At 45.1% G+C, this 12,080-nt stretch overlaps 1 protein-coding gene across 26 annotated transcripts in view; it reads right to left on the bottom strand.

Annotated features, from left to right (window-relative positions):
• Positions 1-12,080, bottom strand: part of TCF7 (transcription factor 7) — a 118,494-nt gene that overhangs the window by 5,135 nt on the left and 101,279 nt on the right. For 4 of the 26 annotated variants that reach the window (XR_508517.4, XR_508518.4, XR_010589900.1 and 1 more), the window contains 4 exons: positions 11,650-11,739; positions 8,682-8,730; positions 6,487-6,559; positions 2,440-2,535 (listed from right to left, as the gene is read on the bottom strand). Coding sequence is in view for 20 of the 26 variants with exons in the window: in XM_065555017.1 (XP_065411089.1) it covers positions 2,440-2,535; positions 8,682-8,730; positions 11,650-11,739 (235 nt within the window). In the remaining 6 variants the exon portion in view is untranslated. The remainder of the gene's footprint in view (positions 1-2,439; positions 2,536-6,486; positions 6,560-8,681; positions 8,731-11,649; positions 11,740-12,080) is intronic. The other 22 variants (XM_065555017.1, XM_065555016.1, XM_065555021.1 and 19 more) reach the window with 7 other exon arrangements.

Genomic DNA, 12,080 nt, shown 5'->3' with positions numbered 1-12,080 from the left:
TTGCTCACCATTTGAGTTGTGTGCTGTATTGCTGACCTAATGGGAGCAGGGCCAAATTCAGGCCTCATGTAAATGGGTTGAAACCCCATGATGCAACGTGCAGTTGCACCCACTTACTTTAAATGTAGGCGGGCTTGTGCTTGCCCATCCCTGGCGATTCAATAGGTGCACCCACTTACATCAGATCTGAATTTGACCCCAGTCTAGGGCCTGGTCTATACTTTGGACTAGTTCCAATTCAGACGTCAGACCCCAGCAACAAGTATGGCTGCGAAGGCTGAAACCCCCTGTAGAATCAGGGAATGCTGCGAGTGGCACTGCTTGAATTTACCTCTGCTTGATATTGGGGTGAACTGAGCAGGTGCAGATTTTGCCTTTCCTTGCCTATCTCTGGCGTTTGCACCCTTGCTAACTTCCTACAAAGGATACCCAAAACAAAGCCTAGGTTTGTGGAATTTGTGCAAAGGCTTATGGTCGGCATGAATTGCTATGTAAAGTTCAAACGTCAGCATGGGAGCCCTCCCTCACTTCTAACAAAGGGGTGTGTACGATGACTGTGATGGAAGGGCTATCTTATGTATTTACTTGGAGAAAAGGGCTGATTCTCAACTCTGTCCTCCATGTCTAGCCCAAGAGCACTTATTTTGTGCCTACGTGGCCCAAGGTCACTTCTGGGAAGATGGGCAATGCTGCATTTGTATGAGAAAGCTGGCACTGCCTAGGGCTGGGAAAGAGTCACACCCACTATAGAAGTGGGTCACTGCGAGGGGAGACAATTACAAAGCAGCAGCAAGGGCAGACCCCTTCAGTTAGAGGCGCTCAGCCTTGGTAACTTGACAATGAACCGGGGGCACAGAAAGGGCTGCCGTTATCTGGCCCAGACAGCAGGTCCTTAAGTGAGGGCCCCTGTGATAGGGTGTAAAGCCCACACTGGTACCGAGAGGGTTAGCAGGAGTCTGAATGCTCAATTAATGCACCTGCTGGCACTAGAGAGGTGCCAAGTAGGTAAATTAGCAGATCCACCTGGAAGTGAGTCAAGTTTCCTTAAAAGGCTTAAGAGGGTTCAGCTGGAGATGACCCTGCTGTCTGAAAATGGGCTCATAGATGTCGGGAGAGAGAACTGTGAAAAGCAGTAAGAGGGGAGATAGTTCTGGTGGTGGGTCTCAAACTGGGGCCAAAGCTCTGGGGAGATGGTGCTGGTGTTCAGCTGAGGAGCAGAGTACTGCAGAAGGCTTGTGAAGAACTCCACTTCAATGACAGCAGTGGTTTAAGTTTGAACTTTTGGTTGGGGATTTGGAGAATTCCAGGGGAATGCTGCAAGCCAGGCCCTGCAGGAAGGGTAAAGCCTGAGACCTCTGGTAGCTTGGGGGGCAATGTCGGTGTGTGGTGAGCCTAGGAAGGGGCTGATGTACTGGCTCAGCCAGGAAGAAGCTCAAGGCGGAAGTAGGGGGCCTGAATGGACAGACCTTGCCTGCTTGTAACAAGGTCTCTGGGCTGGAGGGTCTGGGTTCCCTGGTTGGCAACAAAGGTTATGCAAAGACCCTGCAAACCAGGAGTGGAAGGACTAGCAAGCTGGGACTTGGGTCAAAGAGTTGGCTTGAGTATGCTGGACAATTGTTTGTTGGATTTTTGGTTTCCCTGGAAGAGGAGACACTTTAAAGTGACCTGGCTGGATGGGTTGAGTCACCAGAAGAAGCATGTCACCACAGAGCCTGACCAGCTGTTGGCAGGGGACACAGAGAGCACGCTATGCCACAACCAGCCACAAGGAGGTGTGCCAGTGGTGAGTCCTCTTCTACAGCTCCCTTAATCTCATCCTTTCCAGTCCTGTAAGTACTTCAAAATACTGGTTTTACAGAGCAGTAGGAAGGGAATGACTAATGAGGGTGTTTGGACAGCCGACCATGCAATGTTCTGGCACTCAGACCACACTAAGCCAAGATCTAGCTGGACCACATAAGCTAAGCAGGTACTTGGCTAGGATATAGGGAAAGCCCAAGTGTTGTGGGAAGTGAAATGGTGCTGGTAATTCAAAGGGAAAAGTGTCACCTACTGAATCCAGAGTGAGCCAGTGCCCAGTCATGGTTCTGAGATCACTGCTGCTACTGGTGGTTCTTTCAGATCGGATGTAACGCTTTCAGATCACTCATGGTCTTCTCCCAAGAATAGGGGTGTTACCCCAGTTGGATTTTGTCGCTGAGGTTAATTGCCTATCTCCTTCCCCATGGCTATTTCAGTAGGCCATAGACTCCTTCTCTTTTCCAAGTTGTTGAGTAATGTGGGCTGTGGGTTACCCCAGAGATGGCTACACTTGAAGTGCAGGACAAAAAGATTTCTCTCTATACATGTATTTTAAACAATCAGCTGGTAAGACCTGTAACATGTGTCAACATTTGTTAGTAAATACGCGATCATTTTTATGGTAGCTTGACAACCTACCAATAGTTCGTTCTGAGAACCCAACAACGAGAGCACGTTGGTAACATCCCTGTTCAGTAGAGGAGGAGGGGTGCACCAACCTGAACTCTTCTACGGCTATAGTTTGAAGTGGAAACAAAGGCACAAGGAAGAATGATTTGGGAACAATGTAGTCATTGGGGAAACAAGGAAGGATAACTACAGCGTTCTGCCCTTCCCCTTCAGGATTAGCCAGGTGAAAGGATGGCAGTTTCCCCAGAGGATCGAAAAGAGGCCAACATTTTCAAAAGTTGGACTCAAATTAGGGGTAGGGCGCTCATGTCCCTCCATTCTAGCTGCAGTGCCACCCACTCTGGTTCTTTTACCTGATCCACAAGAGGGGATCAGGTAGAAGACAGAGACAGCCTCAGGCATAGCAGATGGCCACCCATGGCTCCTCATGGAAGAACAGATCTATCCCCAGTGCTATTCTGAACTGCTTCCTACATCTGCCCACCCTGGTTCCTCCTGAAGGGGACCCTCGATCCTGCCTAGGCCTCCACAGTGTATCTGAATCCCAAATTCTTTGCACTGGCTGTGCAGTGCCTGCATTAAAGCACAACCACAGAGCACTCTGGGGCATATCTAAGACTGAAACGTGCTCCTGCTCAGCCATGAGTAGAGGAACAGGGACCATCTTTTGGAGGAGGAAAAACTGCAGGGGAGTGGACTGGGTGGGTTGGCCAGAGGAGGAAAGTGGTCAGAAGGTGCCAAATCCTTTCAAGTCTGGGATGCTAATTAATCTAGGGCCAGCATTGTCCCTGGGGAAGGCAGAAAGTCAGCAGAGTCACGAATACATAGAATTGTCTGGCCTGTGAGTCTCTGGAGGGTAGAACGCCTGTTTATACTGGTGTACAGGCCACTTGCAGTTGTTGGTTTAATTAGCTCAGGAAAAGACAGCAGCTGCCATGACAACTCCATTGCTCACACTTCAACCAATGTACCTTCTGGGTGAGGAAAGCTGACCATGAATTGTCCCTATAAGAAGCTCCGATACTGGTGAGGAGTGTAATGGAGGTAGAATAGGGGGAAGTGTTGGACTGAACCCTTAACCAAACCCTTGATTCAAAACAATCCGTTCTACACCTTTTCTCAATGGACTGTGATTAAACAGAGCTGGTCAGATGTTGCGAAAAATCCATTCTCAAATAAGGAAAATGGGTAAATTCACAGCAAATATTCACTAAAATATTCCACTACCTCTATTCTCACATGACCCCAGTCTTATGGACCAGATCCCTTTGTAGGACAAACTCTAACCACTTTGAAAAGCAAATCCAGGCAGAAGAGAAGGGTACTTGGGTCATTACAGTCCACCCCATACATCACTGCAGAAGAGTAGCTCCAGGGGCCCCATTCATTCACAGACTATGAGGAGGGATGCTTCAACAGTGCATGTACTAATAATCCTCTTCTCTGTAAACTTACTTGGCAGTGAGTCATTGACAGGTTACTCCATTGTTCAATCTATTCGGAAATGCTAAGATTTAGCCTACGTTTAGTTATCTGTAAGTACGCAGGAGGAGTTAAGACAGTATTCTCAGTGTTACAGCAAGAAGGCCTGGACTAAAGTTATCACATTGCTCCCAGTTCACCTGGTCTCTAGGATTTCTATATTCAAAGTGTCAGTGCTGTGGTTCACTTTAGGGTGAACCAGCAGGTATGGTATTAAACATGACAGTCCTTGTGTAAACTGAATGTTCACCTGGCTTCTAATGGGATAGAATTTTCCACTGTAGACAAGCCCAGGGTGAAGTCATTTCCCCATGCCACCTCAGGCACTTGCTGCTGTGTGTGAGGTAGGTGCAGGAAGAAAACTGACTACCGTATTTTATACTCAATCAAAAAATCTGTGTGGGGGAGGGGAAAGGTTAATGAATTGAATAACTCCCTCTTTAAACAGTAAAATTATAAACCATAAGGAGACCTGCCATGCCTGATTAGATACATTAACCCTTGAGGCCTAAAATTTACATGTAGGCTATGCAACTTAAAAGATAAATGGACACAATAAAAATACACCTCATGACCCAAGCTGTGGAGACTTCAATGGATTGCTTAGACTAGTTCACCAATTACATAGATTCCACTATCTTTCCTCTAAATGTTGGGACTGGAAAAGAAGTCTAATAGAACCAAGCTTTCCCAGATGAAGATACAACTTCTGAGGGGACAAAGCATTTTAATCAGTTAATTCTCTCCCATTTTGGAAAGGATATTCTCTGGAGGTTTCTGTCAGAGGCAGATGTCAATGATGAGAAAGCATACACTTCTGAAGCCCCCAAGTTGGCTGTTGTGTATTAGTACCTGGAATTGCAGAACAGCTGCTACTATACAGTATGTGAGATGTCAGGGTAAAAAACAAGAAAGCATGCTAAGGTCTTAGGAGCACTCCAGCAATGCGTGTTAGTTGGTAAGCAACATCAGGCAAAGCAAAGTGTTAGCACTGCATCCTAATTAAGAGATCTCAAATAAACTTGGGAGTAAAAATACGAACACTGCCCACACACCTAGGAATTGTGCTCTTCAGGGCTGCATGGGAGACCCGGATTCAACACTTTGTCGTGGTCTGTCAATTCCCTGACTGGCACTGCTGCTAGGAAAGGCCTACATCACACAAGAGGCTCTTTGACCAATTTTAGGTGCAGCATTCAGCGCTGCCAAGGGCACCCCAGTCGTCCAAGGTCAGAAAGGTGGTGATTGTGGTGGCATCATGAGGGTGTGTTGTATTAAAAAGGGAAATGAGGAATTTTCAGGGCTATACAAAGAATTCCCCCGGGGAAAGATCAAATACAGACTGGGAGCAATTTTGTGTAGGAGGAGAATACAAGGGGTTAACTAAGACTCTTTATGACCAGTGATATGCTGGAAATTGGACCAATCTAACTACACAACTTGCATCAGGACACTGCCCGTTAAATAGAGCGGTCTCTGAAGGATAACCAGTATCTGACACCCTGGATCAATCAGAAGAGAGTGTTTTTTGAAGCTCCAGTCTGGAAGCCCCCATTTCCAGCCAAGAATGTACCAGCATCACAGGCTGTGATCAGCCAACATCTAGGCCCCTCATAGCTGCATATTCCTTTAGAGATTCAGGTTATTTGCTTTTTAATGCAATGCAAATAACTTTCAGGTTTTGCTAGACAGAAGCCAAAAGATGGAACTATAATGCCCTGTGACTCAGCAGATTGTACTGAGAACTGTACACACCTCTACTCTGCTCAGGCTGCATTTACTCCATAGATGGTTGTCCAGAAGTAGGTCATGGGCCTCTCATGCCTGGGACTGCTTAATGACACTCTGACCCAGGTATTACTCATTCTGTTCACTTGTCAAGGTATTTCATTCTAGTCCCTCATTCGTTCCTTGGAAGCCTGAGTTGGTGGAGTCCTCAGAACATCTCATTGCGTGGGGCACTAACTGTTCTAATGGCAGCGTACTACAGTAATGTACATTTTTAGTCCCAAATGTAAATAGGGAAAGGCAGCACTTTGGGTACGTTGTATGGGCCCTCAAAGTGGTGGCCATATAGGCGGGGAAAAGGCTCCACATCAGGTCCCTCTTTGGAAATAGGAAGATGGGGAATAAGCATTTGTGTTCCTCCATTCCACATGTGCACCATTGTAGGAACCTCTGACCCTGTAGATCAGCCTCCCAGGAACAGTGAAATATGAATCTTAATAAAACACGTAAACTATTACATGCACTTCACCAACCTGCTCTAAGAAATACGTGTCGAATTTTGGGTCTAGCAACCTTGACAACATACGTCCCTTTAACTCCCTTCTCTTAGAAATTGAAAGAATTGGGGGGGAACCTTCAGCAATACCAGCCCACAACAATGATACCCGGGGAAAACCTTCCCAGTTTGGAAGGAACAAATTTTAGCAATGCCAGTAGTTTGTTTTGTGTGTTAGGAGCCAAGGGCACTATAGAAACATGCATGAAAAATAAAACCACATACAGGGGGGAAAACAATGCGCTCAGGAAAAGGCACTAAAAGCAGAGTAGAGTTTCTCTGATACACACCTGCATGGGCCGCACCAGTCCGTTTGTTGGTTGAGGCCAAAGCGAGCTCTGCATTTCTTAGGAGAGGCGGGATCTGAACACAGAAGCATGCGTGGCGGAGAATGGGCAAGACAGAGGCACAAAGAGGAGGAGGAGGAGGAGGAGCAGGAGGAAGAAGAAAAGATGCAACATCATTTCAGCCACTTAAGACAAAACTAACAGACTAAAATCCAATTCTTCAGCAACGGAACTATTCAGACCCCACTTTCCTGTAAAAAAGGGATTGTTAGGCAAGTATCAGGCTACATCTACACTACGGGGGGGGGGGGGGGGGGGTGTAGATTTAAGATACGCAAATTCAGCTACGTGAATAGCGTAGCTGAATTCGACGTATCGCAGCCGACTTACCCCGCTGTAGGGACGGCGGCAAAATCGACCTCTGCGGCTTCCTGTCGCCGGCGCTTACTCCCACCTCCGCTGGTGGAGTAAGAGCGTCGATTCGGGGATCGATTGTCGCGTCCCGACGGGACGCGATAAATGATCCCCGAGAGGTCGATTTCTACCCGCCGATTCAGGTGGGTAGTGTAGACCTAGCCTCAGAGATTACACCCAGTGCGGGGGAGGGGGGAGATATTTGGGAAATGGCCTCATGTTACAGATGTTGGAGACTTTGGTCCCTCCCACCTCTGGTGCTCTCCTAGCTCAACCACTTCTCCACAAAGCCAAGTCCAGGCAGTCGACACTCAGTTACAGGAAAGCTAGGAATTTACCTGGAAATTAATTGCTTCTTATGGAACGTCAAACTTCTTAGATTTGAAATGCTGCCAAATCAGACAGCCACCCATTGCCTCCTGTATTGAAATCTTACCTGCTCCCTGGTTAAATGGCCGCCCAAAGAACTGAGTCCTCATATATATTAAAACAGAAGAGGAAAATACTGCAGAAGCAGATTGGAAACAAATAGCACCAATGAGACCCATATGGGGCAATTCCATTCTGCTTCCCTAAATTCTCTCTCTAGTTCTAATGGACAAGCCACTCTTCTGCATGTACTGCCCTAAAGTCCTGTGTAGTGTTGCTGTGTGACAATAGGGGCTGATTGGGGTAGTGCCCTATTTTCATTTGAACTTTTTGCACTAGTGTAAATGAAATCTGAGCAGTACCTTTGTGTCAATGTTACTCGTTCACTTTCATAATTGCCAACTTTTCCTGCTCTGTGCCGTTAATCAGCAGCTGCCTTCCAGCCCAAAGAGGGTTGCATTCCAGTGGTGGGTGAAATTATTTATTTTTACACCACTTATATTACATGAAATCTTACATTTGTTATCAATCTAGGCAAGAAGTGAGATGAAACATTAACTTACTATAAGAAATGTGCAGTTTAGCTTCATGAGAGACACAAAGCATATGCCTGGACATTTTCTCTGGATGTGATATAACAAAGGTCCATTAGTACAGATAAGTTAGAAATGCTTCCAAATTTAGGATGTGAATAACTTTGGATTGTGTGGGTGTGCACACACATCTATCTACACAGTGAAATCTGCACTAGGTCCACCTCCAATAAAGAGCTCTCTGTTGTTAGCAACCACATTAAAGTACCCCATGGTTTTCAGTGCAATTTTGTTTGACTTTTAGGCCACTTCTACTACAAAAAGATTTGTGATGTGGTCCCTGGGGTGGCCTTTAAAGAGGTTTCATAGCTCTTAGATATGCAATATTGATGCATCTAACGGATAAAGGCATCACTTCTGCCTAAAGGACATTGGTGCCTCCTGCCATTCAGAACCTACTGGAGCATTTCCCCTGAATATCTCTGTGGCAGAACAAATTGTAGGGGTGACTTCTATTAAAAATGATTTATTAGCCACAATCTAGTTTGACTGCAGTATTGTAGCTGTGTCAGTACAAAGATATTCGAGACAAGGCGGGTGAGGTAATATCTCTTATTGGACCAACTTTCATTGGTGAAAGAGACAAACTTTTGAGCTACAAAGAGCTCTTCAGGTCTGGAATCCCGCTTGCTCAGTTTTCATAAACGCCACCCATGTGTTTTTAGGAACAAGATAGTTATAGAAGAAATTTACTGTGATTTTAAAATGCCATTTTTTTAGCTTTAGAAAGCTGATCAAATGAGCTAAAACCTGGATGGCAAAATACAACACCCAGTGATAAGCTACTGAGTAACATGCTGAATCCAGTACCAATTAGTTTACCTGAATTGGAGTCTTGCTGCTTTTCTCTTGCTCGTCTTTTCTTTTTTCCCTAAGATGCAAGAGGGGAAATAATATTAGTTTCTTCTCTCAGGACAGGAGGCTGTTCAGTATTATGACTACAACAATTGAAAGGGACAGTCATAGGGCATAAGTAAAATTCATGAAGCGTCACAACATCTGGAGTTGTTGTTGCCCATGAGGACTGAACCAAGCACCTTTGGAACTAAAAGCATGAGCCCTCTTCTGCTTATACTAAAAAAAACAGGTCTATTAGCTCAGGGGCAGTAGCAAACTTAAACCTCCCAACATGACCTGCCCAGTCTGATATGTACATCTCCCTTTTTGTCATTTCATTCATCACAGATGATGCAACGAGGGGCCTTGTACAGAACCAGACAGCTTTCTGTGGCACCTGATTGGCCACTTGCCCATCAATAATCCACACATTAGGAATTAAAGGTGTGTGGGTTTTTTTTCAAAGCTACGGTTGATAACTTCAGCAAAAGGTTGCTGGTAAAACCAACCTTTCCTTAGAGTTTTAGAGATGTATGTACAGTCATGGTTAAGCTACAGTTTAGCGAGTCGTGGCGAACACAGGCCTGCGTGGTGTAACAAAAGCATAGGGAGAAACCACTGCTTCATTTTCTGTCTGGTTTAGAGCTATCTGTCTTCACAGTTGCCAGAGATGATCTAGTCTCTGATATTCATTTTGAAGAACCTTGTTGACAGTTGGAGACAGCAAACTCTACTATGAAATACCATATTTTTAAATACAAAGGAAGAGACACAGAGTCCTGAACAACAACTGTTATACTTTGTCTCCCCTTCAGTGAGAGAAGTGCTCAGGCAGCACAGTGGGGGCTTTCCTTTGCCAGCCATATTCCCAAATGCAAGCACATACCAAAACCAGTGATTTATTCCACAAATCAGCCTGTGCAGGCTTAGGGATCTTCCACAAGGTAGCCGCCAATGGGCCAGCTGAATCGTTGCAGGAATGAAACACTGCTTCTTTGATCTGTATAAATGCCAACTCAACACAGATGGACAGACAAAAAGATATAGCGCGAACCCTCGTGGAAAGGGAACATACTGGTAACGACTTAGGACAAGTATTTCAACATACACTGGAAGTTACGGGCTGCAACACCATTTTTCAGAATTCACCAAATCAGAATCTCTCTCCACATGCAGTAATATATATTGTGTATAGACAGTTCTGGGCATGTAGGGCCAGATTGTGCCTTGATGATCTCTGAAAGTGCCAGGGGAGAGAAGGAAGCTATAAGGAGCCTCCTGCTTTGGGTCCCTGTGCAGCAGAGAGTCACCATCATGGCCTGGCCTTGCAGCAGGGAGGGGCCTGAAAGACTGTAGAAGCCTGGTGCTCCTCTTGTGCAGCAGGAAACTTGGAGGTGGAATTTCTTCTTCCTGAAGCTCCTCTTGGAGGGATGTGCCTAAAGGCATGAGTAAACTGATAGGGAGGGATATCGCTAACATAGGTAGCAAATTCTATAGAGAGGCTATATCTTCCTCAACTGTCATGAAGGAGTTACTAAAAATGAGAGAGGATGAGCAGTTCTGAGGATGCCACTGACAGATAATTAGCTGTGACACTCTGAGTGCCTTTCCCAGACTGGAGGAAGAGCTCTCTGTAAGCTCTAAAGTTTGCCTCTCTTGCCTGCAGAAGTTGGTCCAATAAAAGACATTACCTCACCCACTTTGTGTCTCTAGATAAATCATCGTCAAGTAGTTAGAGAAGGAAATGCCCCAGTGTGGTAGATCATAAACTCCGGTCACAGGAGAATACGACCCCCAGTTAGATTAACAAAACACTTGATCGTAACCAAAAAGCAGAGAGGTGATGGTTGAATTGTTTTCCATTCTGAGGCTAAGCACTAGGCACATGGAATGGAAATCAATGCAGGTGAGATGGCCAAACAGTTTATTTATCTGAACACCTACTTTTCCAACTACATGTTCTGGTCCCCTTGAGTGAAACCATAGCCAATGTTTTTAAAATAAACATTTGCTCAACTATCTAGGGCCTGTTTTTCACGTTCCACAAATCTACTATTTTCTGGAATATATTTTCCTGATTTTTCAAAGTCCTGGAATCCAATATCATAAGCACTTTGATTATTCCACAACAGGCAGCAAAGATGGTGCATAAGACTTACATATAATTTAAGAAAAGTGATTAAGAGTTTGGAGACCACTGAGGCCCTGTCCACACTCTAGCTTTTACTGTGCTCAAACATGTTAATTGTTAGCAAGGTGCTAACACTGCTTCCCTGATATTTGCGGGTATGGTCAAACCACGTTATGTAACTCTAGTCTACGATCACATCCACGTTACAAATTCAGCTGCACTGAAGGAGCTGGTTAGAACACAGCTATAACCCTCCTCCTTTGGACTAAACTCCATCTGAGCAAAATAAGGCTGGCATTTTAAATCCAGGGCACTCCATTCACTGTTGCTTGTCAATGAGTGTCTGATGCCAGCTGCCCTGCTGACACAGGCTTGACTTATGGGTATAAGTCGCTGGATAGCGTTGAATGCTCACACTCCAGCTAATGTTCTTGAAGATCAGGAGTAAAGATACCAGCACTACTGGGCTGGTCCCAGACTTAACTTTTTCCAATACCTCAATGGAAAAAACACATCGTCCATTTGTTGCAATTTCTTCACGTCTGTCTCTGTTCTGTTATGTTCCATAATAGAACAATGTCCAATGACATACCGGGCATTGACTTTAAAGCAACATTTAGCCCACACTGTACTCTGAAGTGTAGTGAGAGGATTAAATAAATTCCATAGCCAGTGAGCGATTCCATGGCCATGGAAGTGTGAAAAGCTCAGGGCTCCTGGAATTCTGCAGCTAACACTGGAGTCGGTGGGTACAGAGTGGCAGACAGCTACACGTTCTCACTGCTGCAGAGTTGACTAACATTCGCTGCAGAATTCTCTTACCCTTGCCGCAGAAACTGGCCCTGAAGTGCCGCAGAATTCCAGGGGCCCTGAGTATAACTGAGTGTGTTCACGGGCTGAAGAGCCTGAAGACTGAAGAGCAAAGTATTAAAATAGTAAAAATGGTAAAGTTTTAAAATAGTAACTGATCTCTTTAAATAAATCCAATACATGCACAGAAGGTAAACAGTGTTGTCAACGCCCCAGACTTTATTGCAAGTCTCACAATGGTGGTTTTTAAAGTCCCAGCTCATAGAATTATGGTATGAGAGAATCTCAGCAGACAAAAATAGCCCTCAGGGTTGCAGGGAGAAGCTTGAAATCATGAACCTTATATATTTGGAGATCTACCCATCAAACAGCATAAGGCAAACAAAAAGAACCCCAACTGTATTACTTTTAAAATATCAGGAATGGTGTGTGTGGGTTTTTTT

This window comes from Chrysemys picta, chromosome 8 (assembly GCF_011386835.1).
Source record: "Chrysemys picta bellii isolate R12L10 chromosome 8, ASM1138683v2, whole genome shotgun sequence".
NCBI classification, from domain to species: domain Eukaryota; kingdom Metazoa; phylum Chordata; order Testudines; family Emydidae; genus Chrysemys; species Chrysemys picta.
This window is presented reverse-complemented; position numbering and strand designations above follow the sequence as displayed.